This window comes from Muscardinus avellanarius, assembly GCF_963383645.1.
Source record: "Muscardinus avellanarius genome assembly, chromosome: 7".
In the NCBI taxonomy this organism is placed as follows: Eukaryota; Metazoa; Chordata; class Mammalia; order Rodentia; family Gliridae; genus Muscardinus; species Muscardinus avellanarius.
The window spans coordinates 72146266-72166205 of record NC_137793.1 but is presented as its reverse complement, the minus strand read 5'-3'; the positions used below and the strand labels follow the sequence as shown (position 1 = coordinate 72166205).

At 42.6% G+C, this 19940-nt stretch overlaps 1 protein-coding gene across 2 annotated transcripts in view; it reads left to right on the top strand.

Annotated features, from left to right (window-relative positions):
- Positions 1 to 5148: 5148 nt before the first annotated feature.
- TGFB2 (transforming growth factor beta 2) overlaps positions 5149 to 19940 on the top strand; it is a gene marked incomplete at both ends in the record, with an annotated part of 80666 nt that continues 65874 nt past the window's right edge. For both annotated transcript variants that reach the window (XM_080699578.1, XM_080699577.1), the window contains one exon: positions 5149 to 5494. In XM_080699578.1, coding sequence (XP_080555704.1) covers positions 5149 to 5494 — 346 coding nt within the window. The remainder of the gene's footprint in view (positions 5495 to 19940) is intronic.

The window sequence follows — 19940 nt, the reverse complement described above, 5'->3', positions numbered from 1 at the left end:
GGTAGGGTGAGACAGGAGGCTTACAAGTTCTTGGCTAGCCTCAGCTACTTAGTGAGGCCCTCTGCAACTTAGTGAGGCTTTGTTTCAAAATAAACAACAATAACAACAACAAAATAGGGCTAGGAGTGTAGCTCAGAGGTAGAGTGCTCCTGGGTTCAATACCCAGTACTGCCAAAAAAAAAAAAAAAAATTACAAGTAAGAAAGCCAGGTGTGGTGGCACATGCCTGTGATCCCAGTACTTGGGAAGCTGAGATAGGATTCGAGGTTTGAAGTCAGCCTCAACAACTTCTGGTAGCCCTGTTTTTTAAAAAAATTTTGTAAAAAGACTGTGGGTGCAGTTCATTGGTAGAAACCTTCCTCCCAGGCTCAATCCCCAATACCATGAACAATAAGAATAAATTATAATAAGAATATAAAAGGCTTTTTGGTGTATTTTTTATATTAATGGGTTATTTTAAATCTATTAGGTGTCACTATTTGTTGAAAATGTGACTCAGTACAGTAGTTTTGTGTATTTCTTCTCCCACATCCTGGTCTTTTAAATATTGGAAACCATTGAGAAATTTCACGATTGTTACAGTGAAGTTGTTCTTTGATGAGAAGGACCTATCAGCTCAGATGCTCTTGCTATGACCCCTGTGGGTAATCCAGGACAGGGACAAGCAGTTCTGTTATGTTTGGCCTCTTACAGGAATTGCACATTACTAAAGTGAACAGGTCCTTTAATGAGTAGAAGGGCCACTGGTTGGATATTGTCCCCTCTGCCTCTCTGAGTTAGAAACAAAGATTTCTACTTTAGGATACTAAATAATAAGAGACCTTAATGGTGAATACTGAACACTGATAATTATTTAGCCTTTTCTTCACCAAAAGTATGTTTTCTTGTTCTTTTCTCTGACAATTACTAGGTGCTAAATACTATTGTGTTTTAAATAATGATCATGTGCTTGGAGGCATAACCAAAAAGCAAATTCTTTGTGCCCTGGCTTTTCATTCTATTTATGTTTGATAAAGAACAGAGGCCAGATATGTTTTATTACAAATTTCTTGACAGAAATGAAAGAGGAACAGGATAAGATAATGATGGGCAACTCTTAGCACATACTCAATCCCAGTCTTATTTTGGAAGTACCTCTGTGCTTTGTATAATTTGATTCTAGCAGTGATTTTATGTGGTTCTTGTTTTGTAAGTGTCCCTGTTGCACAGATGAGAAACTTAAGAGCGTCCAAATAACTTGGTCAGAATCACAGACAGAAAGTGACGGGAATAGGAAACCAAGAAACCCCCTGCTCTCCTGCCCACTTAGTATAATCAAGGTGATGTGTAGAGTTCACTCTTACCATAAAGATTGTATCAAGTCCCTAGCACACAGAATGTTAATAAATTTAGTGACTGTTTTGCTTCTTGCATACAGAGATAAAAGGGTTTTAAAAGGTTTATTTAATACAAGGATTTGTTTCTGATAACCAGGGAGATAGCTGTTAATGGTCTCACCTGTTCCACCCTGAAAGAACGGCTCACCTGAGAGGTAAATCAGAGCTCATCCTCCCCAGCTGTGCGTGGACACTGCTTACTTCCCCATTCCACAGGATTTCAACACCCTAGGCCCTGCCTCTCCCTCCGGGGCCTCATATGAATAGGTTAGGGGTCTTAGGTGATATATAAGCAGTAAGCTCAACAGACAGTAGTATGACCCAAAGTGTGGGTGTTTACAGTGGGAAGGGGTTGTCAGAATGTATGACTGATGTTCTTTTCCTAGAAGTGCTCTAGATAGACTTTTGCTGCTTTACCACTCTCTGGTCTTGTAACACAGGTGTATCTGTGTCTACAGCTGGAAGCTAGTCTCCAGACACTGAGAGAAGCTTTCTGGCTTGAGGGGAAACTGAACCCACATCCTCAGCTGACTATTCTGACAGCTAACTTCGGAAATCAGCCGTATTCCAAAGAGACATGCTCAGCAGCTGTAGTTTGTTGTCCTGCTCTACATTCTATCACTGCTCCAAAGAGAGAAATCTTCCCTTTTTGTCTTCTCTATAGCTAGATTACTGTAGTTCTCCAACTGAATTCAAAAGGATGACTTACCTGTCTGTTGTATTTTATTATGGTAATTGCAGTGGTCACTGGCTAACTTGTGACTTGCTTCAATGTGGAGCTTGCCTCAAGGAAAGCAACTTGCTGCTTCTGACTTATAGTTTTCAAAATTAATCAGAAGGTTAGAAAAAATCATTTATTCCAGACTCTTCCATGAGTTAATGGAGGCGGGGATCAGTGGAGTTAGAATGTTTTCTGCTGGGTTCTCAGAACCTTCAATGTGATCATGAGAATTGTGATTTTATAACAGGGCAATAGAGTACCCTCTATCTCTGAAACTTGTTTGACTACAAAATTCCTGTTTGTCAAAACATGTTCTGAGACCAGTGTTTCCTAGAAATGCATAATGGGTAAGAAAATAGACAACAGATTCTGACTGCATCATCCAGCTCTATACTCACTGTGGTCTTAACATATTTACCTTATTTGTGCCTTAGTCTCCTGATCTGCAGATCTAGATAATAATATTATCTTACTCTGTATATTGTACCTTGGTTCATTATTTATTCAGTCCTCTGTATATAAATGGTATAGGCTTCATACACATCTAAAGTGAAAACTCCAAAAGCTTTAGAAAGTTCCTTGTGAGTTTTGGGAGGGGGGTACTGGGGATTGAGTTTAGGGGCATTTTACTTCTGAGCTACACCCCATGTCCTTTTTATTTTTTATTTTGAAACGTGGTCTCACTAACTTGCTGAGGATGGCCTCAAATCTGTGAGCGTCCTGTTTTGGCCTCCTAAGTGCTGTAATTACAGGTGTGTACCACCATGCCTAGCTCACAAGGAACTTTTTGAACTAGGGAACATCTGAACCAAGCAAGTAATATAGAGGTCTTGAATTTGGGGGAAAAGTTGACAGAGTTTCCAGTTTAAGTCATCTGTCTAGTCAGTATGGCCAGAGAGTCTTGCTAAAATTAAAATGTTGACTTTGAGTAACTAAAGGTGAAATAAAAGAGAAAGGGAAAATTGAACAGTGGCAAGAATTATTCTTGTATTCATCTAATTTGGAGTAGGTCGAAGCAGAAAATATCAAGTTATGAGCAGTGGATAACAGTAGACATCAAACACTTAAAATCCCAGCTTCCTGGATGTATGCTGTGGAAAGAATGAGGTGGTTTGATAATGTCTAGTCTGAGGAGAAAGTGAAGAGAAAGCCATACCAGAAGTGGGTCAGGCAGCAATTTAAGATGGTCATTCATTCATTCAAAACAGTGAAACAAACATAACATCCTTTAGGTGAAAAATATGGATGTCTCTTTCCCACCAGTTAAACAGAAGGTTAGACTGTAAACAACAAATAGGCTCCAGGATAGCAACCTGTTAGGGAATCCTAGAAGGTAAGTCAGGAATATTAGGTTGGAAGGCATGTGTTCAGAGCTAGCCTGACTCTCCTTATACTGGTGTGTGTGTGTGTGTGTGTGTGTGTGTGTGTGTGTGTGTGTGTGTGTGTGTCGTGTGCACACGATACAGGAGGGAAGGCTTCTACTCCGAGCTGAGCCAGCGATTGAGTCTGAGAGAGCCACACTAAGTAAAGACAGGATGCTTGCTAGCTCCACAGACCTGTCCGAAAGGCCTCTAGAAAGTCAATACAGTAAATCGCTGTTGTCAAGGCGCACATGCCGCGGCTCCTCCCTTCCACGCAGCCATCCACATTTCCACACCCCCTTCACGGTTCGGGAGAGCTCGTGGTCTAAGTAACGAGAGGACTTCTGACTGTAATCCTAGCACGTCACTTTGTTGAAGGCAAACACGTGGTTTAGAGAGAACTTATAAATCTCTCCTCCCGGCAAGATTCTGATGTTATCTGCTGGCAGCAGAAGGTTCGCTGAGTGGGGAGCTCCAGAAGCTCCGGACAAGAGAGGACAAGAGAGGGAAAGAAAGCGAGCGAGCTAGGGAGCTAGCGCAGAGCAAGGGCGCAAGCGGAGGGAGGCAGGGCTGAGGGATGGAGACCATTAGTGTAACGGTCTAGGGAGCCTTTCGGGGACCAACTGAGGGCTGCCTGCTGCAGAAAGGAGAAAGGAAGAGAGGGTCCATTTCAGGGCGGCAAGTGCCTACCTACCCCGAGCGAGAAAGCCCAAGTGGGCCAGGAGCCAGGAGAGGTTGGGGAGGGCGGAGGTGCCGGGACCCCCTACCCCACGCAGCCCCCTTGGGAATAAAGCTCGCAGCCGGGCGTCCCGGGGGCCGCCCTGGCGCTGAGCAGCGGGTGAGAGCGACCGACCGCGGCGGCGGCCAGGCTGGCCTCTGGAGCGGGAGAAGGAGGAGCGGAAGGAGGGAGCTGGAGGCTGGACCCGTCTGCAGGCGGCGGCGGCGGCGGCAACGTGGAGTGACCTAGCGGGTCTGCGCGGGCCGGGGTGGAGGCCACTGCGCGCGGCTCCGGGAGCGGGGATCGCGCCCCCGGCACCGAGCGACCCCCGGCGGGCGCTGCCCAGCGCATCTGCCTCCCCGCGGCGCGCACACGCACGCACAGGCGCACGGACACACTCACACACACTCGTGCACACACGTGTGCGCTCCGGAGCTGCTGCTGCTCCTGCCCTCGGCTCCGCAGTGGATTCCTTTAAACATCAATCGGAGCGGGGTCCGCGCCGGCACCCCTCCCGTCAGTGCGCCTGCTGCCTGCCTGCCCCGGGACCTTTTCCTCTCTTCCCTTTTGGCCGGAGGAGCAGAGTTCAGACCCGCCACTCCGCACCCGAGACTGACACACTGAACTCCATTTCCTCCTCTTAAATTTATTTCTGCTTAATATCCACTCGTCTTTCTCCCCCACCCCCATCTCGCTCCAAGAAGATATATTTTTTTTCTGATTCTCTAAAGTCAGGGTCAACCCCCCCCGCCCATTCCATATTAATATTTCCACTTTGGGAACGACTTGTATTTTTCTTTTTTTAAAGGAATTCAAGCAAGATACGTTTTGCTGCTGGGCACTGACTCTCGATTGTTTGCAAAAGTTTCATATTAAAAACTAAACAAGCCTAGCTAGCTATTCTGACAATTATCGGGTTTTTTTCTTTTTTTACCTTTTTTTAAAAAAAAACTTTTTTCATCCTTTAAAAAAAATGCACTACTGCGTGCTAAGCGCTTTCCTGCTCCTGCATCTGGTCACGGTCGCGCTCAGCCTGTCTACCTGCAGCACCCTCGACATGGACCAGTTCATGCGCAAGAGGATCGAGGCGATCCGCGGGCAGATCCTGAGCAAGCTGAAACTCACCAGCCCCCCAGAAGACTACCCCGAGCCCGAGGAGGTGCCCCCGGAGGTGATCTCCATCTACAACAGCACTAGGGACTTGCTCCAGGAGAAAGCGAGCCGAAGGGCGGCCGCCTGCGAGCGCGAGAGGAGCGACGAGGAGTACTATGCCAAGGAGGTCTACAAGATAGACATGCCGCCCTTCTTCCCCTCCGAAAGTAAGTACTGTTTTTCGCGTGCATCCCTTTGGGTTAGCGCTGTCCCCAAGCTCACAGAGCCGCGGCCGCTTTGAGAGTCGCCCTCCCTCTCAGGGTCCCGTTCGCTCTTTTTCCGTTCAGTCCTTCGCCCTGTCCACGTCCCATCCAGCGTAGAGTATTGGAGACCCGCAGGCTTTAAAACGTTCCCTGTTTGCTTTATTTTTTCTCCATCTCTCCCTTCCCCCCACGCCTCAGTCCTTTTTTAAGGCGTTATTCTTTGGGTCTTCCCTGACATTCTTTGCCCGGCCACCAGCTAGGAGTCTGTCTTCCTCTTCCTCTGTCAAACTAGAGGCGCCCCCCTCTAGCGGGGGGGGGGGGGGTCAGAGTTTAACCGGGGAATCTCGGTAGGATTGTTTTCTTTGCCCCATCTGCGTGGGGCGCGCCGAGCTGGTGCACAAAGGGTTAAAAGAAAGTGGCTCCCAGCTAGCCTCTCCGGAAGGCGCCCCCTTTCCCTGCCGACCTATCAGCTGGTTGCCTGAGCCTTCTCCATTGTCTCTCACTCCCCTAAAAATGTCAGCATTGGCAAGACAGAACCCGGTTTGAAGACCCCTGGAAAACCTCTTTGGCTGCGGAATCTATTGCCAGCCCTAGGTGTTTACATTCCCCCAGGGCAAAGCCCTGCAACCAAGTTCTCTTTTGACTTCACCTGGAGTGATAGTCAGAACAGCTTCGCTTCGGACACTTTTTAAGGTTTTGCTGCACAGTGTTTTTCAAAAGTCACCAAATTTACCTTCTTAACATCTCCAGGGGAGCAGGTCATTTTTCTTAAGGGTCTATGGTTAGTCTTTTTAAACTTTGATTTCTCTACGCCCTCTCTTTCATAGGCTTTCTACAGTGGCTTCGGTGCATTTCTAAATGTGAGATAGAAGAAAAAAAAAAGCAGCTGATTTTTAAAATTTTTATTATCATACTGGCTTCTCAGAGAGCAGTTTCCTCAGACCCAGCTGGCATACAGTAGCAACGGAGTGAAATGATTTATTGTGGGGTTCTTAGAAGGTGGAGGGAGGATAGTGTAGAATTATTTCAGAGTTCTTAAAAAGAAAGAAAGAAAGAAAAAAGCAGCAGCAGCCTCTGTGATACCTGAGAGGGTTAAATACTGGGAAGAAGAACTCAAGAGAAAAAAAATAAAAACGATTCAACATTTGTGTATTCCAAATCCCAAGTCATAAACTTTTCATTGGCCGCCCATGTCTCTCCTCCCCTTTTTCTGCCCTATATACTTGCTGACTGCCTTTGGGAAGGCTCTCTGTCTTGCCTAAATAGATAATACAGCCATCTTGGTAATTTTATCCTAGAAGTTCTAATTGCAGGGTGGTGCTTTTCTTTTTTAATATTTATTTTTAGTTTGACAAGAAACAGCTCTGTGACTTGTCATGCCTTGCGCTTGATGGCCTTGGAATGTCTGCCCACATGTCTAACCCCAGTCTTTCTGGACACCTTTCTTTTGCTGCAGTGTCTCTTCTTCTTGTTCAGTGGCACAAGAGGGCAGGGTATCCTGGCAAACAGGATGCTTTTAGTCTTGTAATTATGGTGCTATCCACATCAGTGATACATAGACTCCACCCTGGTTATTCCTTGTGGGAAGTAAAGCTTTCTCTCTGGGGTGGAGCCAAAGAAATATTAGGAAAGGAAAGTTCATTGTAATTAGTCCAAAACCATTGAGACTGAACTAGGAGTGGGATCAGTTTGCTGTCTCTAGTCCTTGGATCGATTCTACTGAAATCTGGGCAGACAGACAAGCGTGTTATGTCGAGCCCCGATAACTCATCCTTCAGTGTTTACATGCAAAAGCTCAAATAAACTTCCAGAACTTTTACAATGCAGAGAGAGGGGGTCTGATTTCATCACTGCACAGGTGTGGAAAGAGCAAGTTACTCAAGAGGGCATTAAGTTTTTGTTCTCTCTCAAAAAAAAAAAAAAAAAAAAAACAGTTTGAGAGACGAAGATGAGCTGACAGCCTGACCCAGCAGCACAATCATTAACAAATTGGAAAAATTCCTGAATTCTCCTGTATTATTAGGAGGATTTCAGGGTATGGCCTCTAAGATCAGTGTGTGGATTCTCCTTTCAATTCCATTCCCAACCTCCAAATAAATTAAAATCACAGATAAGTCCAGGACAATAAATAGACTTATTAGTTTCATAGAATAAATACAGGCTTTAAGAAAGCCCGTTTTCCATATGGAAGTTTAGGAGCAGAAAGCCATATTAATAGCAGATTTGATACTACTCTGTAAGGACCATGGATAATTTTATAGAAAGTAGGTTAACTGATTTTCCAGGACTTTCTAGTTATACTGGAATATAGTAAGCTCTTCCAAAAAAAGGAAAAAAGAAAAAAAAATTACTCCACCATATTTTAAAAAAGCAAATTAAAAATACAGCATTGGCTTTTATACCAGCTTTCTCTCTTTAAAACTTTTCTGCCTAACTTTCAACTGGGCTGCCACCGAATGGCTGCGGGGAGGGCTTGTGTACTGTCATTTCTTGCGGTGGATCCTGCGAGGGTCACAAGTCCCAGGGATGAAGGCATGGGAAAGATTACTGGCTCAATTTTTTTTTTTTTTTACCACCATCTTATTAGTGTTCAGGGAGTGACTTCAGCTCAAGTATTACAAATATGCTCTAATTATACTCAATGAGCTATATATCATTACAGAGATTGCTGATAGCCCTTTCTGTGACATTTAATAAAGTTCAGACTAAATATTTTTAGCAATGTGGAGATTTAAAAGGAAAAATATAAGAGATATTGTATATATCCTCAGGAATATTTTGTCTTAAATATTATCCTTGGCCAACTGTACTATATAACTACAGTAAATATGAATAGAACTGGTCAGGTGCCAAGCTCCTAGTATGAATTTTAGTCAAGAATGTATTTATGGGATATAAATAAGACTGTGTCAACATTTAAAGAAGGGGTCTGATTAGTTTTGAATTTATTCATATTGATCTTTTCACATGCTGTTAGTTTAAGGCTCAAAGTGGAGTTATACTAAGGTTTACTGATAGTTTGCCAAGTGGGAATTAGTGAACTTTGAATAGTGTAACAATCCATTTAAGGTTAAGGCATATCAACTTAAAAGACATCGCACAGGGTTTTAGACATGTAGAAAGAGTGATCTTGTTAAATATAGGAGGATTCCAAATAGCTGACTTTCAAATCTGTAGATTCTTGGACAGGCACTTAAAGGAAGAGAGGAAAGGTTTCAGTTTCTTTCTTTCCTCTCTGGCTTTCATTGTAACAGATGAGGCACATGTTGTGGTTTTTACCATGGTGATTATGTACCAGACCTCCCCACCTACCACCACCAAAATCTGGAGACATTCATGGTTGTCATGACTAGGGATGGAGCAGTGTGTAGAACCCAGAGATGCTTATAGCCATCCTATAAAGCACAGGACAGCCCTCCTTGCCCCGGATATCAAAGAATAACCTGTCCCAAATGGCAATAATGTTTCTGGCAAGTGGCCCGGGTACCCTGGTATTTATCTTGGGCCACGGATTTTGATTAGTGGTACCATTTTAAAAGTAAAAATAGAACTAAAATATCTTTATGATTAAAGGATATTAAAATGAAAGCACTAAATGGGAGGATAGTCAGAAAGTTATTTCTTTGTATGGATTAAAATATTTTGTATGGCATATACTTTATTGTTATCTTAAAGCATCTCCATTAGGGACATCAAGACCTTTCATTCATTTAGTTAACCAATGCTATTGACTCAGCCACCAGCAATTTCAGTCAGCAGCAATGTGATAGTAGTCAGTACACAGAAGAAAGAAGTGAGGAATTATCTTGGATGACTCTTTTGAGAAAAATAAGCACTTGTGTTAATGAAGAGTGGAATCTCCAACCTACATAACTAAGGGAAGTAAATAATCAGGTCAGTTTACCCGATGATAATGAATTAGATAAACCAAAATATGCAGCCTAAAAAATCACAATGAGGTTTCCTTTGTAATTGTTTCAAGTGAATGCTAAACATTTAATACCAAGAAGTCTCCTTTTGTATTTTCCCTATAATTTTCCAAGTGAAGCTGTGGAATGTAAAATGAATACCAATGATGCTACGGTTTTGGGGAATGTGACTTACTATTCTACCCATGAATATGTCTTTCTATCTACACAAATTGCTAGTTTGTTGGGCAACTGCCCAATAGAGGAAAATATTAGCAATTGCTGGAACACAGTAGTAGTTTTGCTTTATGCAATATTTTGTTTTATTTTTTTAATAAAATACAGTGTGTTTTATGTGGGTGTGTGAGGAACAGAGACAGGGAAACAGATCAAAGACAGACTTGAACCTTTTGACTTCCAAAATGATTGAATTATTAATACACAACAGACCAAATTCCAACTCTTCCCTTTTTACTACATCATTGCTTGTATTAACTCTAGTGTCTAATTGTGGTTACATTTAAAGTTAGGCCACATTCTCCTCCTTCAGGATTTCCTCTTTTTTACTTTTCCGAGTGTGTGGGGGGGAAACACTCAAAGAAAAATATTGTTTATAACTGAAGGAGTTCGGTCCTCTTTGTTGCCAAGTGAGGCCTGCCTGCCTTTTGCCTCTCCTGAGGAGACTCTCCTGGACCCAGGCTGAGCTTGGTGAAACTTAATAATTACTGTGGGGACCTCCTGACCTCTCAGAAGGAACCTGGCCACCCTTTGTGTCTCCACAACGCCCCCTGTGGTCTAAACATGGACCTGCACTTTTTGAACAGTGACTCTTCTGCCTGGAGAAAAAGACCTGATTTAACCTAGACACAGTATCAGCCTTACGAAGATGCGAAAGAATGACAGATCATTTTTCCTAGAGGAAACAGAGATGTTAAAAAAAAAAAAGGGCTAATGACTCACTGTTGAACCCACATCAAATCTGGGTTAGAATTGAGGTCACTGACTCCTAGGCCTTCGCCCAGAGATTACAACACACTTGGGACTGCAGTTTTAGAAGGTTCTGGAAGATAGAGTGGAGGAGGCTGGCCCTGAGAGAGGTGTGCAGGCCACCCTTGGGGGTGCAACTGCGGCCGACTCCTCCTTTCCCAGTGCACTCCCACCACGCATTTGTAGGTTCAGGACTGTGCAGCAAGCAAAGGAGTGGTGGAAAAGCTCTGTTGGAAGAGCCCTTGCAGCTCTCTGGATGCAGTATTTCCGGTCCTGAGGGAGCCTGGTGAGAGGATTTGGATTTGCCAGATGTGCACTGGGCTTAGGCAGCCCTTCTGCTTATGGGTATTCCACTCTGCAGATTCTGAACAGCTTTATGAAATGTGGCTCTAGCTGAAATAAACAAATGTTTTTCCATTGTTGTTTTTAAAGCACATGGGGTGCTCTTGCTTTTTTAACCTGAAAATTCACTTTTCTCCAGGTATTTTCAGTTTGATAACATGTTAGGGATCCTTTGGTGGGTTTCTTTAGACTGAGAGGTTTGCTTCAGTCATTTATTTAGAACAAATTTGCATCATGCTCCCCTCACAGATATTTTATTCCTAGTTTGTTTTTTTTCTAACCTCGGGACCCAGAAGGAACCCTTCACTGCAAGACACTCCTTCAGAGCTTGGCCTTGAGATTGGCTGGGCGCCCTTGACTCTGCATGAAATGCCCCTTGACCTCTTCCTCATGACCCCTGCACTGCCTCCTTGCCTTACACGGTGATGGAGTATCTGCATGTATGGGGCCAATACTATCATGTCCTTATTTGATGCTCCGCTGAGTTGGTGGGAAACAGCAACCTCTTCACTAAAGTGGGCCACCATTCCTCCTGGGGCCATAGAGGACTGACAGTGCTGTAGATGAGGAAGCACCTGGTGCAGCTGCCTTAAGCCTGTAGCAGGCCTTTGCATGGCAGCTGGTGTTCATTGAGTCACAAATACCATTGACTACAAGATGCCCATTTTTTTTATGGGCCATTGAGAAAGGAATATCACTCCAGTTAATTCTAACATGCCACTGATTCTAAGAGTGGCTCTGGATTTTAGGGATATTAAAATATGATTTAAAAGTGGTGCCCTGGAGCCGGGGCATGGTGGTACATGCTTGTAATTCCATTACTTGGGAGGCTGAGACAGGAGATCTCAGGTTCGCGGCCAACCTCAACTACTTAGTGAGCCCTTGCAACTTAGTGAGACCCTGTTTCAAAATAAAGAATAAAATAAAATAGAGCTGGGGGTGTAGCTTGAAGGTATAATGCCCCTGGGTTCCATCCCCAGTACTGCAAAAAAAAAAAAAAAGTGGTGCCCTAGGAACCCTGTCCACTAGCCTGAGATGCCTTGGGACCTCCACCCCATTCTTTACTTTGTAGGTAGGTTCCACTCAATGGATCTACTTCCCTTTCTCACTCAGTTTCCGAGGTGACCTTTCCACCTGAGAGCGGGAACACAGAGTGGCAGGGCTGGTAATCTCCCATAGAGAAGACCTTGAGAGTTTAGGCTTCTTGGGATCAGCTTTCTTAGATGACATCCAAGATCTTTCAAAGTCTGGCTCCTCCTCATTGCTCAGCACGTTCTCTTACTAGATCCTTAAATGAAAGCTATACTCCTGCCATAGCACCCTCTTTGCTTTTACCCACATGGGCCTTTTATTTTTATGCCATTGGGCCTTGGTGCTACTTCTTCCACTGGGATATTAATTTTTTTTTTTTTTTTTGGTACTAAAGATTGAACCTAGGGGCACTCTCCCACTGAGCTACAATCCTCCTGCCTCAGCCTCCTGAGTACTTGGGGTTACAGGCCTGAGCTACCATGCCAAGCTGAGATCTATCTTTTTTTTTTTTATTTTTTTGGTGGTACTGGGGATGGAACCCAGGGGCCCTCTATCACTGGGCTACACTCCCAGACCTATTTTATATTTTATTTGGAGACAGGGTCTCTTAAGCCAGCTGAGGCTGGCTCTGAACCTGCACGATCCTCCTGTCTCAGCCTCCCAAGCGCAGGGATTACAAGTGTGGGCCACCACGCCTGGCTGAGATCTATCTTTTTACTAACACCTTTCAGGACTCTTCCATTCAGACTCTTGATTGTATCTTTTGCTGCACAGGAGCTTCTTAATTTGATCCTATCCCATTTATTGATTCTCGATTTTATTTCATGAACTTTAGGGGTCTTATTGAGGTAGTCTCTACAAAGTGCCTATATGTTGGAGAGTTGGTCCTATGTTTTCTTATAGTAATTGCAAAATTTCCAGTCTAATTTCTAGGCCTTTGATTCATTGTAAATTGACTTTTGTGCAGGATGAGTGATAGGGGATGAATTCCATTCTTGTATATATGGAAGTCCAATTTTCCCAATACCATTTGTCAAAAAGGCTACCTTTTTTCCAGTGTATGTTTTTGGTGTCTTTGTCAAAACTCAACTGGCTACGGTTTTGTCTCTGTAGCTGCTTTTTTTTTTAATCTTATTAGTCTTTGTGTTTGTTTTTGTGCCAATATCATGCTGTTTTTGTTACTGTAGCCATGTAGTATAATTTGAAGTCAGATATTAGGATCCCTCTAGCATGATTTTTATTGCTCAGAATAGGTTTTGTTTTTCCATATGAATTTTAAGACTTTTTTCTAGCTCTGTGAAGAACAACCTTGGTATTTTAGTAGGAATTGTGGTGGATCTCTAGATTCAAGGTCCTTAGTACAGGAACAAACTTTCACTTCTCTGCGTTCATAGAGCACATAATCGTTACAATAAGTATTTAACACATGAATACCTATTACTTTAGAGTAAGACTGAACCAGAAAAAGGGTCTGGATCTGTGAGTTCAAAGTGTCTGGACCAGGAGATGGACTTGGAGACAAAATCTGTTCACCTTCCATATCAAGGAAATGTGCCTGATAGATGTCCTTAAGCTAAAGGCAGCATAGGGCTTCTTATAAACTCACATTTCCTGTTTTCAGTTTTTCAGACCATATTGAAAAGGGTGGTGTAATGATGGTGAGAAAAGCTAACCTTACTGGGTACCTACTATGCGCCAAGCATAGTTTGAAATATTTCACATGTGTATGTACTCATTTTGGCCTCATAAGTCACCCTCCAAGTGTGATGCTAATATTTTCCCCAGGACATCTGAAGACATGGATATTGCTATTTCTATCAGTGATGTCCTGTAGAAATAAGGATTTCTGTCACCACAGGTAGTAGAAGCCCTACACCCTAATATAGATGCCCAGAAAATGAAGAGTATAACTTCTCTTGCTCTCTTGAAAAATGACATAATGCTTCTGTGAGAGAACAGTGATCTTCCTCTCCTACCAAAATTACATTCACAAGCTCAAAATTGTTTTCCTAGAAAAAGAAAAGCTTTGCACAAAGCTTGTCTCTTTTTTTTTCTAGCCGCTAACACACTCAGCTTTTATCTCTCCAGTTAGTTGATTCAAAAATTGTTATTTTATCAAGCTCTTGGTTTTGTTCTTTTACTATTACCATTTTTCCCACACAAATCTTTTAATAGATTTGATTCACAGTACATTCCCCTGGTCTCTTCCAGATACTATTTATTTATTTATTTATTTATTTATTTATTTGGGAAGACAGGGTAGTATCATACAATGAGCATGGGCTTTGGAGCTGGACAGTTCCACCAAGTAAAGGAGGAGAATAAATAAAAAGGGAATGGCATTGAAGGAATCTCAGAGACTGAAAGTTAGAAACCAGCCTGCATAATGGGGTGAGGCCATCTTTCAAAATAAAGTAAAAAAAAAAAAAAAAAAAAAAAAAAAAAGGGCTGGGGATGTAGCTTAGTTTAGGGGTAGAGATCTGGACCGGCATGTGCAAAGCCCTGAGTTCAATCCTCAGTACAAAAAGAGAGAGAGAGAGAGAGAGAGAGAGAGAGAGAGAGAGAGAGAGAGAGAGAGAATATGAATGTCTTATCTGGGGCCTCTGGCCATGGTTAAAAGTAGTCCTATTCAATTAGCAGGTTGGCTCCCTCAGTTCCGGTTATCAAGACTGATTCATTGAAATTTAAGTTGTTTCCTGCCTTCTCAAGATCTTGGCTCTACCACTGCTGGCTCTGTAGCTGGGACTGCAGCCCTTTATCTTAGCTAGCCTCAGTTTCTTCATTTGTGAAGATGAAGAGAATAATGCCTTTTTTTCTGGCATTGTAAACATCGGCAATGACCTGGGTAAAGAAGCCCCTAGCCAGCAGCTTCGGACATCCTTGGACCTGCTCCCAGCCCTCCCCATCCGTCTCTCCTCCTCTTCTGCTGAGAGTCTGTGTTGAGAAAGAAGCCAGGACATTGGGGAGTCAAGGCTGAGCCTGCTCAGGCAGCCGTGGTTAGACACAAGTAGACCTCATTTCACCTCTATAACCCAGGACTGCCCCAGCAGCCTCTGAGCTGCCAGGTTTAAGGGCTTTAGCAACAGAATGACTTTAGAAAGAAGTATCAAAGAGGAAGCTGGTTGGGGTGATAGGGAGGGACATTCAAGACTCCACCCCAAAGGATCTGAGAGGGAAATGGAAGTGACATTGGAGAGGGAGGCCAGCTGAGGTCTTGGGTCACTGTTAGCCCCGAGAGATGTTTGCCCAGTGAGTTAGCCTCCTGACTCTCCCAGGCAACCCAGCAACAGCACCTCGCTCTGTGAGAAAACACTGCAGTCTGACAGGGGTCAAAGTCACTGGATTTTGTGTCTTTTAGACAGAGGGAAAACCTCACCGTGCTGAGAAAGCAAGACTTTGGATAGGGCTTACCCTTCCCTCCATTCTTGGACTTGTTATGCCTGATAAGTCAGAAACATCTGGCTCAGATGTTCCTTTAACCAGTGACTTGAGAAACGGAAGGCAAGTGGAAAATGCGTTCTGGATGTTGTCGAGTGCGTTTCCAGCCCTCCACGGCAGCTGTTTCCTTTCACTCCAGCCCGTCCCACACTTTTCTGTTCCCAGGGAAAGAGTCTCTTGCCCCAGGACTTCTTGGGGCCTTGCGTGCTGGTAATAAGGAAGCAGGTTGTTTCTGAAGAAGAGACACTGTGTTTCTGAAAGAAAAGTCACAAAGCAGCTATTGGAGAAAAGGAGGGCTCCGTTGGAGTTGTAGTTTGTTTCAGGAAATACCATAACATCTCTCTAGTCTCATGAAAGGAAAAGAAAAACGCCATGACTTAGACCCTGGCTCTGCTCTTTGGGCTTTGCCTGTTACTGCCCTGACTAACACCACAGCTGTCTTGACAAGCTAGTTCACAGATAACCGTTCATTCATAACTTTTGGCTGTTGTAACAGTCTTATTTATTATCTCCTCTTGTGGACAAGAACACAGAATTGGGTTCTAAGACGGCACCAAAAGGACCACAAGTCTACACCGGTCTTTGCAAATCTTTCTACCTGAAAAAAAAAATGGATGGATTTTTTTTTAAGTGGACTTTAAAAGCACTGAAATGTTTATTGTTGCTAAAACTTAAATGGGAATATTCTGGAAAATAAACTTTTTAGGTTTTGGATTCATTTCAGTGATGGTAGTTTCAATGGTTTCTAGACCAACTTTACCTGAGACTATTCTGACTACACCAGCTGCAGCAGTGGCTTTGTTTTTCCTTCCAGTCAGGGATCTTTGTTTATGTGGCTGTGCATTTCCTCATCCATTTTAACTTCTGCTTTGACATTTTAATGGTAATCCCACTAGAACTATTTTTACTCGTTTTATAATGAACTCTTGTGATTATGCTCCTGGTTCAAACGGTTCAAAGAAAGAAAGATGTAGACCTTATGACTTTATTCTGATTCTATTTTTTTTTTATGGTACTGGAAATTGAACCCAGGGCCATTCTACCTTCTAACTACACTACCAGACCTTTTACTTTTTTGTTTTGAAACAGGGTCCCTAGATTGTTGAGGCTGGCCTCAAACCTTCAATCCTCCTGTCTCAACCTCCCAAGTACTGGGATTACAGGTATGCACCACTATTCACAACTCTGATTCTACTTTAGAAGTAGAAATAAAATGATCATAGACAAGACATTTCTCTGGAAAGGATGAATGATTTGGTGGAGGTCTCTCAGGTCTTTTTGTTGGCAAATATTTCCACATCCAAATACATCCCTTGGCACTTTGGACTCTGGACATAAGGAGAGAGACAGAGAACGGAGAAATTCCAGGCCTCTGACTTTCACCTGGAAGTGGCCAGGCAGGAGCATCCCCATCGGTGCTGATGCAGCAGGCACCATCTTTAGAGATGTCTGTTAAACTCCACCACCCTAGGCTTCTGGCACTTTCTCCACTGTTTTGCATTTGAGATACCATAAGACATTTTCCTTATGGTCTCATTTATTTCAGTAGTAATTTAGCCATTCATTGATACCTCTCTTTAGAGAACCCCACCTTCTGCTGTTCAGCATGTTCAGTAATATTGTGGATGAGGTTGATGAACTAGAAGCTGGCATGCCACTGTTTCACCTACTAAACTTGTGCTTTTCTTCTCCGTGGAATGAGGTGATGGAGCTAGTTTGTCTTGGAAAGTGAGATATTTCAGAAGAATCCCCCTGCCAGAAAATATCACCATTAATAATGAAACTATGCATGTAGAGACATGTCTAATTTCATTAATTCTTTATCACAAGCATTCGATTCTAGAGTTAGGGACCTGAGCCAAGATGAGCCCAAATCATGATATATACTTGGACTGGTTTTCTTTTTCTCAGTAATAGTTTCTTGAAATTCTCTAAGAAGAGGAAAACTTACTGCAGTTTAGTATTGGGAGGGAAGAATAGTACTGTATAGAATTATTAACATCACAAGAGAAATGCAGTCTATGTTTGTGTGGAGGGTTTGGGAGGATTGGGCAGGAACTAATTTGACATAAAGTTTATTGAAGCATTTTAATGGCATTTAATTAGGCTTAAGATGTCATCACACTAAGAATGCCTTTATCTCTAGCTCCCCTACACATGCTCACATTATACAAAACTACTGCGTATTCAGAACATTATCTTTCGAGATCAATTGGAGTCTCATAAAAGGCTTTCTAATTTGTAAGTCAAAAAGACCTGGACCATTGGTTCTCGTGTGTGTGTGTGTATGTGTGTGTGTGTGTGTGTGTGTGTGTGTGTGTGTGTGTGTGTGATTGGGATTGAACCCTGGGACATTCTACCTCTGAGCTACACCTACAGCCCTATTTTATTTTTATTTTGAAACAGGGTCTTGCTAGGTTGATAAGTCTTACAATTTGCTGAAGTTGTCCTTGAACCTGCAAGACTCTTGCCTTAGCCTCCCAAGTACTGGTATTACAAACATGTACCACCATGCCCAGCTCTCAACTTGTACCATGCAAAGAAATCACTTGTTGAGTTCATTATAAATGCAGATTCCCAATCCTCTGTCTCCTACTTCCATCTATATTATTATTGAGTAGTTTTAAGGTGTCCTCCAGAAACCTGCATCTTGACAAGAGAGACAGATGATCTCAAAACACACTCTAGAAACATTGTAGTTTTATTTCTTTTATTTCTGTCATCACAGGCGAAATTTATAGTTCATGTCATAATTGTTTATTTTGTAAGTGGTCCATGTAAAATTTTAATTCTAGATCTATTTTATTCTTATGACTTGTGTGACCCATAGTGCCCATTATTCATTGGTGCCCAATATCTTCTAAAAAGTTTAGTCTCTAAAGGAGACTATGGATGTCCCAAGTTTCACATATATTTAGAGCTTCATTGGTCTAAAAAACAAAGGTATATTCATAACATTATGCCACTTCAATCATGTAAATGATTGAAATTGGTCATTTAAAACTAAGAACTGCTTCCTATGGCCTGTGTAGTGATCTTAGCATCTTTATACTTCCATCCAATTCATGATCTTAACTTCTAAGGCACTAGGTCAGCACCAGAGCTCCCTCTCCCTCAACACTGCTTACAAACCAAAAGAAAAGAAAGGATTTTAAGACTGCAACTTCGTAGCGAAGGGAGAGTAAACCAAAGGTGCATATTTGAGGACTGCATGCTAGAAATTGCAAGTGACAAATAGGTACCTCACTGTCTTCCCACACAGACTTCCCTGACCAGAGTGACCATGGCAATGTCAGGGATCTGAATCCCAGGGACAGAACCATCCCTCTTCTGTACCAGGACATAGTCTGGCCTGAAGAAGGTGCTGTTTCCCAGGAAAAGGACTGAAATCCCCCCAGGAAATGCAGGGCCATTGTTAAAAGTCTTGCTAGCCAAGCAACTTCTCTGTAGAGCCTGTCTCTCTCCAGTTATATTCTTGGGGTTTTTATTTAAGATAACTTTCAGCATCTCTTTTTTAAAGGTCAGAGGTGAGTGAGCAAACTTTGTTTGACTTGTTAATCTTGTGACAAACAGTTTATAACCAGTGTAGCTTCTTGTCTTTGCTGACTGGTTATTTGAGGGAATAGTCTCCCTATCAAACTGCAGAGAAAGCTCTAAAAATAAACAGCATGGTGGTTGCTTATTGGTAAGAACATATGGGAGCAGATGTCAGCTGGAGGCAGCATGTGGTGGTAATATGACAGCAACATGTGCTTCTAGAAGCCAGTGTTGGGCCTTCATCTCTCCCGCCCCACTGGCCGTGTGGAGCCTGTGTCTCAGTTAAAATGTGTTCTGGCTAGAAAGTATCATCCATATATGTGGGAAAATGTCACTAGAATCTTGTTAGTGGGCTAAATGTTGGTGAAGGTAAGTTACAGGTCTGGATAAGGCCATCATTGTCCATTTTGAAATTGAGTGGTAAGATACACAAATATGGAGAGAGAGAGAGAGAGAGAGAGAGAGTGTTAGTTGAGTTTATAAGGCTTTTGTCCTATCAAAAGAAAGTATCAAGTCAAGCCTGAATAGTGATAGAGTTACTTTTAGAAGATGTGCCCTCTGTAAACAGAAGGGGCATGGATTCCTAAAATCTATGCAAGGAGCCAGGATGGACTTATAAAGGGGCCAGGCCTGGGAGGCAGACAGGGATTCTTTTATCACAAGTTATATAACTAATATAACTGCATTCCTCACTACTTTTTATTTGTCAGTCTCTTTTAAATATCGCATCTCATTTTGATTTTATAAAAACCCTCAGGGATAGCATTATGCCTACCTAATCTTACAGGCCTAGAGGTTCGAGTAAACTTGCGGTCTTGTCTGAAGATTCATGGAGGGTTTTAATCCAGATCTCTTGAAAAACCCTACCACAGGCAGCAAAACCTTTGCACACTCAATGATGGCTCCACCCCCCCTTTAATTCAAGGCTTTTTTGTTCTGTATTGTTTTGTTTTTTTGGTATACTTTCATTTCTAAGAGTAAGGTGGGCATTATCCAAATCTGGCCGCTATTCCTTTAAAAAATGTAAAGCTAAAAATTTCTGGATGTTATAACTCCCAGGGAAGAGATGCTTAATTCATTTCAAAAAGCTCTGGATTTTGAATTTGTAGTTAAGCAGCCATATATTAGCAACTTAATATATACTTTTTTTTTTTTTTTTACTTATT